The sequence below is a fragment of the Bacillus rossius genome, chromosome 8, assembly GCF_032445375.1.
Source record: "Bacillus rossius redtenbacheri isolate Brsri chromosome 8, Brsri_v3, whole genome shotgun sequence".
Classification (NCBI taxonomy): Eukaryota; Metazoa; Arthropoda; class Insecta; order Phasmatodea; family Bacillidae; genus Bacillus; species Bacillus rossius.
The window spans coordinates 46,603,424-46,620,475 of NC_086336.1; the positions used below are offsets into that span (position 1 = coordinate 46,603,424).

General features: G+C 37.3%; 1 protein-coding gene across 1 annotated transcript; it reads right to left on the reverse strand.

Moving 5' to 3' along the window:
* Positions 1–2,263: 2,263 nt before the first annotated feature.
* LOC134534856 (26S proteasome non-ATPase regulatory subunit 10-like) lies at positions 2,264–17,006 on the reverse strand. Its single transcript, XM_063373494.1, has 5 exons — positions 16,798–17,006; positions 6,422–6,520; positions 5,663–5,809; positions 4,231–4,403; positions 2,264–2,457 (listed from the first exon to the last, which is right to left on the reverse strand). The coding sequence occupies exons 1-5, from the start codon at positions 16,906–16,908 to the stop codon at positions 2,304–2,306; spliced, it is 684 nt and encodes a 227-aa protein (XP_063229564.1). The 5' UTR covers positions 16,909–17,006; the 3' UTR covers positions 2,264–2,303.
* Positions 17,007–17,052: the final 46 nt, after the last annotated feature.

A 17,052-nucleotide genomic window follows, 5' to 3' on the forward strand; every position in this document is an offset into this window, starting at 1 on the left:
AAGATGTCTAGTGGCGAGCGAGAGGGGTGGAGATAAAGCAGACAAATAACAAAAGCGCGCTTCAAGCGATCACGCCGTAAATTCCTCAAAAATACCTCGTTATAGCCGTGTTCTCGCTATTACCGTGCTCGCTATAACGAGATTCTACTGTATTTATGTTTTGGTTGTTAAAGAAGGTTGATTGGCACAAACATATCGAGGCTCAATGCAAACTCCACGAATTCACTCCGGTAATAGTCTAGTGTCACAATGTATGCGTAAAAAAAGTATTTTTCAGTTTTAATAAATTACTGTGATTATTCTGTAATGTTAGCATTGTGATATTCAAAGATTTGTATTACCTGCAATGAAATTGTAGCAGACAATTAAGTTACCAAAATAAGATGCAGAAATTCTAAAGGAGTCACTTTACCGCAAATATTATAATAAAAATTCCAATATGCTTTTTTTTTTTACTTCCCCACAAATCTTCCAATTATTATCCAAGAGGGCATTGTGATACAATAAGTAGTTTACCCATAATTGACTATTTTAAAGAGTGGTTATGTTAGGTACATTAAACAAGAGTAAAATTGTAAGGATAGTTGGTTAGTTGTTAGGGTGGCTTCATTAAAAACACGTAATAGTGTGGATGGTTGTTTAGGTTAGGTTACCTACTTTAGATTTACGTTTAAATAATGTTAACTGTTGGTTGTCTTCATTAAAAACATCATAAAATAGAAAATATGTTTGGTTAGTTTAAGTAAGCTACATTACTTGGGTAATGCCTAACCAATAGTTCAAACAATACCTATCTCAGGATTTTTAATGTAACTAACTTAACTGATCACTTTCACAATATCACAGCAGTATTTGTAATATGTAGCGTAACCCAACCTCACCACTTGTATTGCAACACCCTCTTAAAGAATGATTGTAAAGCATGTAAAGAAGTATGAAAAGAGGTTATTTGAAGTTTCTAATTAATTTTTTTTTTACCCACAGAATAGCAGCTGTCCTTTAGAATTACTCAAATAAGCCTCACACTCTTGATAATTAGACCAGAATAAGCCTCACACCAAACTTATACATAGACCTTAAAATCATATTTCAACTTTCTATAATATTTTTTTGTTCATTCGGGGCTAGCGTAATCATTCCAAATTATAACATGCCTTAAAGGTTCCCTGAAAAAAGTAATATAGCATTCTCGGTACCGTTGTAGGCGTAGCTATTTTTTTCAGACTGTATTTTTTCCGTAAGAATACTGTTAAAATTTAAATTCTTCCATTTAAGTCTTGAAGTAAAACGTAAATACAATATGTAAAGATATGTAGAAAAAATTTTAATTATGGATTAACTGTAAATGATATGTTTATCTCAAGAGAAAAAAATGGTCACGATAGAAAAATAATGGGTACTGTGCTGATTTAGATGTTTTGTTTACTGCAGTGAAGCGCCATTAAAATAACAGCCACAAACTTATTTTTTCCCTCCAGTCACGTATATGTCGACTTTCTTCCCATTATACAATTTACCATTTCTTCACCAATTTTTATCGTTTTAGGGGTTTTCAGCAGCCGTGGATAATTGCAACCGCAAACCTTCAGTAATCATGGCAATGTCTTTTTTTTTCACAATTATATGCACTTTCAAACCATGTGTAAGATGTGTGTAGTCATTTAACAAACAGCAGGTTAACCAACATTGGAGTTTGAAGGAACTTTAGCTATGCCGCATTGTCAAGTGTCGAATAAGCCGCACACCTCGTTTTTAAACACACATTAAAGAAAATTCTATTAAAATTATTGGATGAATATGGTAATATGCACACACAATTTTGAAAGTTATACAGCTAACTTCAGTATTTATAACAAATGGCCATTGAAGAAATAATCTTACCTCAAAAAATTCCCCGACTTTTCTGGGTTTCCCCCTCGACTTGTTTGAAATTCTGACTTTTGCTGGTTTTCCTGGTTTGTGGCCACCCTGGACATGCATTACATTTCATGAAATAAGTAATTTTACAAATTTTAAACTGTCATTTGGCTTGGGAAAATAAATCTTTTTAGTTTCATTATGCCCCTGCATATTTAAGCATTCAAAAAAATGTTTTATGGCCAATGCTTTTACAATAAATAGTGTTTATATTTTAGCAGTCTCTCTACCCAAACATATTTAAAGCATAGTACACATCTTATGTGAATTTTACTCCTATGCAGAATGATGCAGACTAATGATACATGATAGTTAACAAGGTTTTTGAAATAAGATACAAGAGGAGTAGGATGTAAAATAATTTATTAACAAAACGAGAAGTAATATTACTGTTCTCGCAGGGTTACTAGCTGACGAGAGAGCACAGAGGGAGCGAGGTCTAGTGGCGTTAGTTTCTCCCTGTTCTGTTTGTCCAGCGGCGCACCGTTCATCACCAGTAGCCTAGCTTCTTCTGCACGGTTCTCCTCGCATGCGAGGTGTCTGCAACAACAAAACACAAATAATGCTATTAGCTCAAACTGGCATGTTGAATTAAAACACAACAAACTTACGAATCCATTAAAAAAAAAAGCAGCAACGTGTCAAAACACCATTTTCAAAAATCGGAATCCCACAGAGAACCTCTATATACCCCTTGAAACCGAATATAAGTGTAAAAAATAAAATAATGTAAAATAAAAGAAAAAAAATTAACCATGGTTGTTTCACAAATTAAGTTTCCAGAATCAATACATATTGTAATTTTATTCATGTAATTACATGTTGAAAGTACAAAATCTTATGAAAGTGTAATAGGGCAGGAATGAAGGTAAAAAAAACTGACCTAGTAAACTTCTGAAGTTATCATTGTTGAATTTTTTAATTTACTTTATTTCCTATTACATTTTTCATTCAATCTTTTTCCTCAAATATTGAATCCCCACGAATAATAAGGATTTTATGGTGTTTGATGATTTGATTAGCCCATTCATAAAAAAAACAAGACACCAAAATGAAGGCCTGCTAACACCAGCAAATAAAAAGTTTCAGTAGTCATTTATTGCTACAAACAATTTACCACTTGGAATGAATCACTTTATACTATGTTATTTTTGTTTTAAATTAATTAAACATTAATTGTAAATAAAAAACAAGCAAAAACCTTGAAGATAAGAGCAGAAGTAACTTGAGATATTTGATGAAAAGATAACATGTACCAGTGAAATATATTATTGCAAACGCGAGAGACCAAAATGCGATGCCAAATTTGGAGCTGGCTAACGTTACTGCAAAGCCACTGGCGTCACTCGCCGGGTCACTCACGTGCGGCCCACTGACGTAAGGCATGCCACGCGCACCTGAACGAATTACAAGGGTCGTCGTACCGCCCCTCCTCCGCTTCCCGCGCATCGTCTTGCCTAGGCGCTGTTATTTATCGCTGATCACCCTGGGGGATTCCACAAAAGCCGCAGCGTGAAGTGGCACGGCATGAGCAAACTACGCTATTCTCGATGTTTTGGTCGTCGGGTCGGCCCGGGATGACGCGACACATCACAGCCACTCGCATCAGTTTGAGAAGCGGCGCCCCAAGTACTTGAGCAGCGACGTCGGACTCTTTTGACAGTTCCGCGAGGAGTGTGGCAAGAATCCAGCGACTAGTACCGCGAGAGTTCCGAGCAAGTCCCGCGACAGTTCCGGAGTTCCAAGAGTTCCGCAAGCGAAGAGAAGTATGGCATCGGTGAAGAGGGCACATTGTCAAATAACCTCACTAATAAACTTGTAACTTTTGATTTCCTTTAAAGGGGGTCCCCATTCTGGAAAGTCAGGGGAAATCAGGGGAATTTATTTGAAATCCTGGAAGTCATGGAAATTCCTCAGTGATGATGATTTCAAGAGGAAATGTATGATCCAGTCTGCCATCAAAGCATTTTTTCCCCCCAGATAGTGTTGTAGTGTACAGTTGCACACAATATAAAATAGCACAGCAAAGTCCTGTTAGAAATAAAGAACATGAAGAAAGAACTAAAGCTATGGAAATATAATTTCTTAATTTTTTTTCAGAACCTTATAAAAGAGGTACCTAAATTATTTCAAAATATTAGGGAAATTTGATATTTTGGCAAGGAAAATTAGGAAAATTTTATTCCAGGATTATGTGGACACCTGTTAATCTGACATAGGAAAAAAATTTTTATAAGCATACAGGCTAACAAGACAATCTACCATTGACTTAGAACAAGGTGAGGACGTTTGAGGAGTCAGAGTGGGACTCACAGCGGTGTGTTCCCGTATCTGTCTGCAATGCTGACATCTGTCTTCCCCGGGTGGGCCAGGAGCATCTTCACCACCTCCGTGTTGCCCCTGGACGCCGCCCGGTGCAGCGGCGTGGCCCCCAGCTTGTCCGCTATGTTCGCGTCCGCTCCGTTCTGCAGCAGCAGCTGCACAATCTGCGAACCACGCGGTCACGTGTTTACTGACAATTAAATTTTTGCAGACTGATTTAATACATACCAAAAAGTAGCCACTAGCCATACACTAATGGATTGTTTGCGAAATATGTCGCAAAAACATCTCTTACATCTTTTGCACTGTTAGGTGTACATCCTGGTGGAGGCTTTTGTATGCTAGGTAACACACGAACGTCAGATAGGTCATGTTCAACCCCTTCTTTGTCTAAAATGCAGACACAACGCAAGCTTCACACCCGTGTACCCGGGGTCGGGATTCAGTCTATGACCCACTTCAGTTTTTCAGTCCAAACATAAATAACAAATTGCAATCTACACACTTACATTACATGCTGATTCCAGCTTATAACAACAACCCATTAGAAATTTGTACAAGTAATAGATGTATAATATTTCATTTAGTAAACTTCAGGTTTCCAATATTAATTTTACTGTTAAAAATTTTTTTCAGAAAACCCATCAAAATGCAGACTTTTTGTAAAAGGAAACCATATTAAATGTTAAGAAGCCTAAAATTTATTGAAAAAACCCCACATGGGTTGGTTTTATTTATTTTTTATAAAAAAAAGCCCAAGTTTCTGCTAACATACTCAGCAAATGTATTCCCTGTGTGCGTTCTTGCTCATTGTAATGTATAAATTGCTAGATTCTAAGTCCCTTAGCAAAACTGTATATCTGAATACTGGTCAATTAAACATTTTTATGTACACATTTTTTGTGCCAATGTTACGCAATCATCAACTATCAACCATTATTTTATTAATTGGGAAACTGTTATAAATTATTATTTTTTCCCAGTATAAAAATGTTTTTATGTATACTTGAAATTGTATAAATTTTCAAGATCATAACAATTATATAAATTTACAAAATCATAATGATTATATTTGAGTTAAAAATAACCTTTAACAAACAAGGCAAATTGTTTTATTCCTTGGTAAATTTTTGTTGTAGGTTATTCTTAACCACACAAATGGATATGTTTTCAGTGTTTTAGCATTTTTTTTTTAATCAATGCATATGTTATATGTAGTTTAATGTGAAATACATTTAATTTTAGGGCTTAAGTCAAACAAACAAAAGTAAAATATAATCTAAAAACTGATTCAGCAAATACAAAGTTAATACAGGAGAAAAAAGACTATGCTTGAATACAGACAGAGCAAGGTGTACTCTTTCATTTTAAAAATAGGCTAAAAGGTAGCAATGATGCAACCAGGCTCATTACAAAAACTCACGCTGCCCCAGCCTTTCGATGCTGCATACTGCAGTGACGAATGGCCCTCGTTGTTCCTGGCGTTGACAGATGCTCCACGGGACACAAGGACACGGACCACTTTCTCCTTCCCGGCCGACGCCGCCAGGATCAGTGGGGTCATATCTGTCTGAACAGCGTACTCTTCACTATTTACAGCAGATTCATCGCTTTTGCACTCCCACCATATATCCTAGACTAGTCAACCACAATATATATATGCACCCTGGAGGTAAAGGACACCATGTCAATTTTTTTGTGAAAAAAAAAAAAAAAAAAAACCATGAAACTATTATCTTTAAAACAGTACTTTCATCTAATAAAAATTCATACCAAGAATCTCAAAGGGTGTCAAGGCCCTTCATTGCGGATGCAAATTATTACGGTAAACAGGTCTGATGAATGTAAGAATAATACCGAAACTATGTTTTAAGGAAAACTTTTTAATACTATCCAGTTTTTTCCGATTAAAGTATGCATAGATCGCCTCGTGAGATGACCTGTGTAGCCCAACCGTTGGACTGCAGATTCTTTCAATCTTTTTCTTCCCCTCACTCCACCTAACCCTTGCAATAATGTGTTAATAACATTCACATATCAACTCATATTACTAGTAAAGAAACCTGAAAATAAAGTTGATACAATTCAAAAACTCTCTCATAATGAAAAAAATTACAATTTTTTTTGACATGGGTGTTCTTTACCTACCTCCAGGGTAAAGTTATGTTATGATAATACTCACATCATCCTTGGGGTCAACTGGACAACCCTTATCCAGAAGGTACTCCACAATTATATCGTGACCTCCTAGGGCTGCCCAATGAAGCAACAGCCTTTGATCCTGCATGGGAAAAAAAGTCAGGATCTTGCATAAACAGTGGAGGTAGGCAAGTGTACTCTCTGAACTTGCTCAGATTTGCAATCAATCAATAAAAAAAAACAAGTCTAAATGTAAAATGTGCTTGTACGGAATGATTAAAGAAATTCAGAATCACCTAGAAACCATATTTTCAGAATTTTATCTTCATTAATTTTCATTAAGGTCCTACACAATGAACTTTGTTAAAAATATGGGATGAAAAGCTGTAGATAGACAAGTGCCCCCTTGATGCTCTATCTGCTAATGCCCGTGGAAACAGAGTAGCACATATTGGCACTTAAAAATGCAGGATTCCAGGTGAGGAAGAGAGTGGGGGGGGGGGGGAAGGGAGGGGGGAAAAAAGGGAGGAGGGGGTTTGAGAAAGGAACAACTACCAAAACTTTTATGTTTACCAAAGTGTAAAGAAAACTGCACCATTAACTAAAGAATGAATCTATAAATTGATTGATGAATTAAATTCTTGGTTAACATTTCACTGACATTGAGGTCATTAGACATGATGAAAGGGAAAACAATGCGAAAGGAAGAGAAAAGCTGTAAAAATGGTCATGAGTTAAGGATTAACTTAAAAACCATTTCAATAAGCCCTATTTGCTTTTTAAAATTATGTAAAAAAAAAAAAAAAAAAAAAAAAAAAAAGAGGTCAAACAAGATTTGAAACTTAAAAATTACAAAAAAAAAAAAAAAAAAAAAAAAACCACTAACGTGTCAGTTTTTGTAATATCAAGGTGGAAAAGGAATAGTATTTATTTTTAATGTCTCACCAACAGGTTCATTAAAGTAAAAATCAAAATTAGGGAAATCATAGGCCTATTGCAAAGCAAAAAGAACTATTCCAACATTTTCCTGGAGTTATTTTCGAAAATTATGTTAAACTCATATCAGGATTAATGGACCTAAATTGAATTGAATTTGTTTTATTATTACATCTACAATTGGGCTTTCGCCCAGTGACCTCCCTCCAATTTCACTTTCCCATTTCTTAAAGCTTCTTTCGTACGTTCTTCGCACCTCTCACATCCAACACATTTCCCTCAAAGCCCCTTCCACTCCTGCTCCATCCTCACCAGGAATGAGTACTTTCTCTCTTTCTGCTTGCATCCACTCCCTCAATCTTCCACTCCTGGTCCCTACTCCCTCTATACCCACCTCTGTGCAATCCTTCTCCCAGCTTTCCCAAGCACTTTTCACCCTTTATCAAATTGAACATGTCTCACCAGACTTTCTACCCGACTCTTCCTCTGTGGCGTTTCCCACCCCAACTCCTTGATCATCACTGATGGTCTGTGTGTCTCCCGCTCTTCCAATTCCCACTCATCACCCATCACGTTGCCCTGCACTGTACTTTCTTTATCGTTTTTATTTCCGTCACCAGGTACGGGTCCCAAATTGCTGCCACATACTTCATCATCGGTCTCACAAACGCCTTTCCTTCACACTTCAAAGAGTACACTGCCACCACACAGTTTAATTTTTACCCGCTAGAGAGCAGTCTTCATTTATCACTGTAGCATCCGCCATCTTGACATTTGGCCGCCATCTTGAAATTCTGTAATTGGACCAGTTTCTCCCATCCCAGGTCACTCTGTAGTTATACCCAGGTACTTATACTCATCTTCTTCCTGCCTTCCTCCTGCATTTCTTTGCCTCTTCCACCAACAGACTTGTAATAATTCCTTTTTTACGTCAGGTTATATGCTATTGCATGTAAAAAGTTGGTGCTTCGTGCCTCCATACTGCCAAAAAAAATTCCCTGTCAAGGGTTGGTGCTTGGGTTTGGATGCTCATTAGACTCTCTTTCTTTTAATTTTATTTTTTTAATATATTTACCTTCCACTCACAAATATATACTTATATACTTGGAGTGAAATGATTTAAGTGCTACACAAAAAAAAAAAGGCTATAGCCTTATCACTGCACAGGCTACCTAATGTAACCTATAAATGGTCATTGAATTCTCAGAAACCAGTACAAATTTAGAAACACTGTTTATATAGGGTAAATGGAAGAATGTAAGTAGTACTGAAAACCCCATTATCAAAATTTTATTATTTTATTATTGTATTTACAGAAAAGCAGCGTTATTAGAATTTTACCCAGATCACCTTTCAAGTGTCTCCTTTACCCTAAAATTTCATACATTACACAACAATCCACTAACATTGGGTCAAATTCAAAATATGATACTGGCCTTACTATTGGTCAGAAATAAAGTAGGAGAAATGTATGACATCAAGGAAGTTTCCCAATGATAACAAATTGTATTTATGAACAAAGGAATCTAAAGTGTGTAATATTGGCAACAGCGAAATCCAAAGTAGCGCCGTGGAAAAAATAGACGAATGAGTGTGAATTTTGGAGTGATCTGAAATAAGGAGTAAATTAATAAGTATAATTAATGATTTTTATGGAAAGAATAAATAATAAGCACACAATAAATTGAGGGCTGCGCGCACGTTCCCGGTGATTTTAAGATGTTAAGTATGGGCGCCACCACGTGGAAGGGCACGTGGACCCGGCGGAGTCTCTCGCTCAGGGCGTGACGTAGCCCAAGTGGGGAAGAGTTACCAGCCCTTTCTACCCTACCTATCCAGACCTGGCCCGCTCTAGGCGTCGGGCACGCCACACTCCTAGGCTAAGTCACTCACCACGTGGTTAAATAAAAATACTCAATTTATATTCATTCCCAGATTTAATTTCACTAACACGTTATCTCCACGTCCGTTACACGTTTCACGGTAGAAAAAGCCTGAGGCACGAATCGACTTAGGTGAAGGCATGGTCCACACACGTGGCCATGCTACAAAATTTACTTATTACACGATTGCTGAAAACTCGACTGAGACAATTAATTAATTAAACAGCCCGCTGACCGAGAGCTGCCCCGAGGATGACGAACGAAAGTGATTTAGAAAGAATTAACGATACAGAAATTACTTGGTCAGTGATGAACAATGGTTGAGGTCCCCGGGGTGCTGGCGCGTCTGCTCTCGGTCAGTGATGAAGATGGACTGGGCTGAGCTCATCGCTCGCAGGTGGCAACATGGCGCCCTTCGCGCCAACACAATTACCGTTACTATATCCTACGATTCCGTGCCCCGGCGAAAGTTAAGCAAATTACAGATCAACATTAAAAAATATATAAAAATTACTGATAGTTTAAAGTTTGTTAATAGTTACTTAATTAATGATAATTTATATAAAACGTTCCTACTCTCGTCCAAGTCCGTGCCTGTTCGGGTCCGCCCGGGCAACGTCTGTGGTTATTTCAAGTAACATATTTAAATTAAAGAAAACACAAGCAAATTGCACAGCACTGGGGCCAAGACGAATGAAAACAAACAAAAAGGTTTACAAATAATATTAAAACGTAGCAATTTTAGGGGTCGCCGCACTGCTTCTAAGCGCCCTCTTGCCGGGCTAGACACACACGCACACACGCACGCACGAGCGGGAGGTTTGAATAGAGATGGTGGTTGGGCGGTGTCATATCGGGCTCAAAGGGGCCGCAGGCCCGGACGACGTCAAAGTTTTGATATTAAGAAATTTATTGTAAATGTGTGAGCATAAGTGTAGCAGTACGACAGAAAATAAGTGTAGTATTCACGACAGAAGAACAATGTCATATTTACATTGAATTAATATAACGTTGCAGTGTATAGAAAGAAAGTGTGGTTGCGTGATTGAAGTAAACAGGAAAGAAATGGTTCGTGTTTCGCGAGATAGAAAAAATTAAATGGTGAAATTGCAGATTTTTGGTGTAAATTTAATATCTATGAGAGAAATATTAACAGTAAATGAATATTGCCATAAAGCCAAGAAAGGTAAACTTACATGGTTTTTAAAGGTTGTTAAATGTTTGTAATTTGTAGTGTTTTATGTCCATTTCTTTTGATGTGTTAAATGAGAGGGGTGTTTGCGATTTTAAGTGAAATAGTTTATTTGGTTAGGTGAATCATAAAATTTAGTAGGTAATGCACAAAAAAGGCTCGTTTTCTAAAACAGTTTTGCAATTGTTGAAGTGATAAAAACAAAATGAAAGTTTTGATGAGGTTAGGTCAACTTATACAGGATAGGGCAGAATGTAATCCCTGATTTGGCGAGTGAATTGTGGAAAAAAAAACTGTTAAAGATAAAAGATTTTTTTTTATTTTTGAAAAATAAATATTAGGTATGTTTTTTTTGGTTTAACTTTTAAAGATAACATCGTTCAAGCGACGACCTTGGCGAGGGATGCAACTATTGAGCTATTCAATAAAGTTTTCACCCACTCTTGCCAGCCTATCTTGTGAAATTCCGATGATTATATCCTCAATTGCCTCCTTCAGAACTTCCAAGGTTCGAAGTCAAAATTTGTAAGCCACGGCTTTGTGGTTGCCCCATAAACAAAAATTGTCGAATCCGGGGAGCAAGGGGGCCACGGGACATCCCCTCATAAGGAGATTAGGCGGCCAGGAATCATGTCTTGCAAAACTTGGCATGAACGATGGGCAGTAATAGCCATGGCTCCATCCCGTTGAAACCAGAAGACTTCTCTGTCATATTCCCTGTCATACTCTCCCATTTTCAGGAGTAAAAAGGTTCTTCAGCATCTCACAATAGCGTGCTGAAGTCAGTCATGGTTGAGCCTCCTTCTTCAAAAAAATAAAGTCCAATTATGCCTAAGGAGGACTCAGCATACCAAACTGTCACTTTCAGGCTGTGAAGTGGTCTTCGGTGCAGTTCACGAGGGTTTGCAGTTGTCCAGTAACGAAAATTTTGCTTGTTTACTGTACCGGTAAGGTGAAAATAAGCTTCGTCGTTTGTCCAAAAAAATAGTGCCAGGGGTTACAAAAGTTAGGATTGCACTGCAAGTATCTCTACATTTCACACAGCCTTCTGGGCTCAATTCTTGGGCAATCGTGATCTTGTAGAGGTGTAACTGAAGGTCTGTGTAAAATTCACCTTATCGTTCTGGATGATATTCCAAGGGCAGAGGTGTGTTTCCGTGCAGAAAACGTTGGAGATTTTTCAATAAATGCCTTAAATGCCTCTATGTTTTCGGGAGTTCTCACACCTTTAATTCGCCTAGCTGGTTTTTAGGAACTGCAGATCCCGTTGTCCTTACATTACTGTATCGGTTTCTGAATGGTTTTAGGGTCAGGAACACTGTCGTTACGATTTAAATTGAACCCCCTGTAAAAGAACCTCTGCGTCGCCACTACACTTTCCCGTTTTTAAAAAAGTACCAGTAACAAAGCCCCGTTGTTCACCTGTCCACCGCATGGTGACCAATGAAAAAGGCATTGTTAATCTGACCTAATGACATCTGTCTCACCCCTCTACCTACTCTGGAGCCCCTCCAGTAAATTCTTGGAACTCAAAACACATTCTGCCCCACCGTGTGTGTGGCCAGGGCCGCGTCTAGGGGAGGGCAAAAGGGGCATTTGCCCCGGGCCTCACATTCAAGGGGGCCTCAAATTTTATCAAAAAAATAATCATTATTTAAAGTGAATTCCCATTTTATATCTGGCGTAATAATAACTTGTCTTTAAATTTAAATACCTATTTATTTAGTTTTGTAAAGCATGATTCCACATTAAAACCACACCGTGCAGTAACTTGTATGGTTTTATTTATAACTACTGAGTAAGTCACCGACATCGACGCCGGTCCATGAACCTCCTCAAACACTAGAACCATGTGATTGTGATGGTGATGCCTTTGACTTTACCACTTTCAAACTCTGATAAAGTTAAAGAAAACACAGAAGTAACTAAAATAGATAATTGTAATCTCATTAACACAACTCCAGAAATTCCCAGAACCTATAGAAACTGTGCTAGGGCTGAAAGAAGTGTAGAGTTTGATAGTGCAGTGTTAATAGAAGAAATCCAGCAAGATCCTGCAGCATGGCCTGGTAATATCACTGACGAAATGATTAGTTTTGTGTTGATAAGGGGCCGGACTTTTTTTAGTAATAATGATGGAGACTACACAGCTTCTGCTAGGCAATATCCAAAATGTATTCGTAAACTAACATTATCTGCATTTGTGAGAGTTCTTGAAAATGGAGAGTGACAGGAGAGAAAATGGTTATTGTACTCTAAATTTACGGGAAATGTGTTTTGCTTTGCGTGCAAAATTTCAGTAATTGTAAACTATCAAAATTTGTAAATGGTTTTTATAATTGGAAGAAAACAGAAGAAAAATTGAGGGAGCATGAAAACAGTATTGAACACAAAGCATGTTCTTTAAAATGGGTTTCAAGAAAGAATAAGAAAATGTCAATTTCATCACATTTAGATGCACAAGTGACTGAGACAAATTACTGGAAGAATGTTCTTGTTAGAGTAGTGGCAGTTGTAAAATTTTTGTGCAGTCGTGGTCTTCCTTTTCGTAGTGATAATCAGATGCTTGATCACCTCGTAATGGTAATTACCTAGGAATTTCGGAACTCCTTGCTCAGTTTGATCTTTTTTTACAGGAACATTTAAGGATACATGGGAACAAAGTAAAAGGTCATGTATCGTATCTTTCTTCTGATATATGTGAAGAATTCATTGAGCTAATGGGAAACGAAGTTCGGAAACACATGCTAAATGAGATTAGACAGGCCAAATATTATTCACAGTGGACGCGAACACCGCCTCGAGACATTGATATACGGGATTGGCCGCCTCCAATCGCCCTCACCCCTCTTTTGAGTAACCAGGCTCAGAACCGCCTAGTGCCACGCTAATACGTAATATTTAGTAACTTTGTGTGACGCCTTGAATCTAGAACGTTTTCTTTTGTGCGACGCGCGACCGCGTAACATTCAATAAACTTGTGCAACGCACCTTCGCGTAACATTTTTTGTGAACTTGTGCCACGTCTTATTACGCAACTTTCAAACTAACTTTGTGTAATTGTGTAACTTCTGTATTGTGTGACGTCACCCTCTGTACGACGTGGCGTGTAATCAACGGTATTACACCAAGCCCACAGTCGCATGAATAAACGACACACGTCATTTGTTGCATCACTTCAGCGTCTGATTAATTAACCATACGACTCCCAACCACCGCCAAGTAGGGAATCCCTCATATCCCACGCAACACCGCCGACGGTCCTAGTGAGCCACGCAGGGCAACCGACCCCACGACCCACCTATCGACTAGAAACAGAGCTAGTCTGGCGCCCACCCGGAAACACTACACTGACAACCGCCATTCCCGCTAGGAACCACACCGGGACTCGAGCCCGAGACCCCGGACGACGGCAAATGTATTCATGCAACAAAACTGTTTCTGTTTTTAGAAAAGCTCTACTCATTTTTCGCTGCTTCCACTCACAGGTGGTCAGTTCTTGAAGGAGTTATTTCGGAAAGCACAGGAAATAGCGGAAAGCCAAAAATCGCTGTCAAGAGCTTGTCGGAAACAAGGTGGTCATGCAGAGAAGATGCATTGAAAACTCTCGTCATTCATTATGATGAGATTTTCTGTGCATTTAATGATATGTTGAACGACAAAAATGAAACGCAAGTCACAAGGATGGAAGTGAACTCCCTCATGAAGAAAATGCAATATTTAGAATTTGCTTTTATGGCCGTATTTTGGTACGACATTATGGAAAGATTCGGTGCAGTAACCAAGCATCTACAGAAGCCTGGACTCGATGTCATAACTGATCATCAACTGATGAATTCTTTGAAAGATTTTGTTTCCGATTTGCGAAATAATTTTGATGAAATTGAAGTTAAAGCAACACAACTAAGCAACCATGTGTTACAAACTTTTGTAGATAGATACTAGATCTTCCAAAAATAAAAAGTTTTTGGATGGAAAAGACGAACTTTCAACTGTTGTAACATCCCGCGAGAATTTCAGAATTTCGACATTTCTATGCATTGCTGATAAGCTCAGCATGGAACTGGAGAAGAGAGCTGCTTCCTACAAAGATATTGCCTCAAAATGTGGGTTTCTTTGTAACTTAACTACAGCAAGTGAAGATGAACTCAAATCTAGCGCTACCGAGTTGGTCAGAAAATACAGTTAGGATCTGCAGCCTGTTATTATAAATGAATTATTACACTTATCATCATTTCTCAGAGAGCAACAAGTTGAAGACAGTGTTACATCATTCACTCCACAAAAAGTTTTGCAGCACTTATATAACAGTGATATAATTGATGTATTTCCAAATGTAGCAATAGCAGTGCGCTTGTATTTGACACTACCAATCACAAACTGTGAAAGTGAAAGATCATTTTCAAAACTGTCAGTTCTGAAGAATCAATTCCGATCTACCATGTCACAAGAGAGATTAAACTCGTTAGCGGTGATTTATACAGAACATGATCTTGTGAACAGCATTTCATTTGGACTCATTAACTTGTTTGCTACTAAAAAGGCAAGGAAGAAGTTTATTGCAAAGTGAGTTAATAAATATGTAATTTTGATTGGTCGGGATCTGCAACTCATAAAATTGTGTAAATATTTGAGAACGATTTAAGACTTTCGTAAATGAAGCACAGAAATATTGGGGGTGGGTGTTGGCTATTAAATATTGCTCCATTTCAACTAAAAAACTTGTTGTTATACATTATTTTTTTCCCTGCATAAATATGTTTCATATTTCTGCGTATAGAAGCTGCATTTCATTATGGTACTTTTTGTGCTTTTTTATGTTAGTTATTACATACATACATGTCAATGCAAATATGAGTTTTTCATATCTGAAAAATATCACTACAATAAAAAAAGGGGGGGGGGGGGGGGGGGGCTCGGAATATTGTTGCCCCGGGCCTCACATTCTCATAAAACGGCCCTGTGTGTGGCTATACACATACATGTATGTGTGTAGCCACACACACACATACATCTTAACATCACTATATGGTAGGGATATTGATGAAATCGTCAACAAGGCTGTGCTTGCTTAAGTAATTATGACCTTCATGTTCTTACAGTATTAAATGTGGGAATGGGCATTTTGAATTGGGAAAAGGTAAATATGTAGTTGAGCGGTATTTGCGAAAAAAAATGTTAAAGATCCGAAAATACCTTTATTATATGCTCTTCAACTTCCTCTTTTCATTAAAAGTGGCGGAGGTAAGAAATTCCAAATACTTTAGGAGATATCGAATTTTTAAATTTCATCATATGTAGTTCAGCGGTATTTGCAAAAAAAATTTTAAAAATCCGAAAATACCTTTATTATATGCTCTTCAACTTCCTCTTTTCATTAAAAGAGGCGGAGATAAGAAATTCCAAATACTTTAGGAGATATCGAATTTTCAAATTTCATCAATGCATTCATGTGGCATTCACAATTGTTTACTTGTTTACGAGTATCTATTTTTTTATTGGATAATGATGTCACGTGATTTTTCGTGATAGGCCAGAATTCAAATGAACCAATACGTGATTATTTAGTTCATTTATTGTTTAAAACTGTGTTTAATTACGGCCTCCAACTTAGGTGAGTTTTTAACGTTTCTAATTTTAAAGTCCTATTTGTTATTTGAATATTGTTACGCAAGTAATAAGTAAAAAAAAATTATGCGAGTTCCTACCGTCCATCCTTTGTCCCGGTTGGTTAGGACAGGTCAGTTACATTATAAATAATTACAACTAAAGAATAATTAAAATTAATTCACATTATTTTTAAAATCACCTTAGTTTGAAAGTATTTATAATGTAACTGACCTGACCTAATCGACCATTTTAGTTTACTGTTCATCCTCTGTCCCGGTTTGTTTGGTCAGGTCAGTTACATTATAAATATTATAAAACTAAACAGCCATTAAAATTAATTCACATTATTTTTAATGTCGGCTTAGTTTGAAAGTATTAATAATGTAACTGACCTGACCAAATCAACCATTTTATTAATTAAGCATTCACGAACACACGGCAAAATAACAAAAATGTGAACGGTCGAATAGTTGCACAGGTCTTGTATTGCAAAATTAAAAAATTCGATATCTCCTAAAGTATTTGGAATTTCTTATCTCCGCCGGTTGTTTTGAAAAGAGGAAGTGAAAGAGCATAGAATAAAAGTATTTTCGGATTTTTAGCATTTGTTTTCGCAAATACAGCCCAACTACATATTTACCCCCTGCTATCATTAACCCGAGTCTACACGAAAACAAGTCTCACGTGTTACTATTGCGCTACCTTCTTCGGTACGTAGAGGTAGGGCATATTTGGACATATCAAGACAACAAAGCAATGAGATAAGATATACTCAAACTTTATAACAGGTTAACTTACCGAGTCTCGAAGCGATAGAACTTCTGGATGATCACAAACTTTCAACTTTAATGTTTCAAAATCACCTCTATAAGCCAAATCAAATTCTGAATTGTGTACGTTAATAGCCATTCTAACTTCCCTACTCTCTTTAAAAATTAAACAATTATAACTTTACAAAATTCACGATGAGTATGTATATACGAGCAACAAAAGAGCAACGAAACACATTAGGCATCAATGACAGCTTCAAGAATATACCTAAATACAAAAATA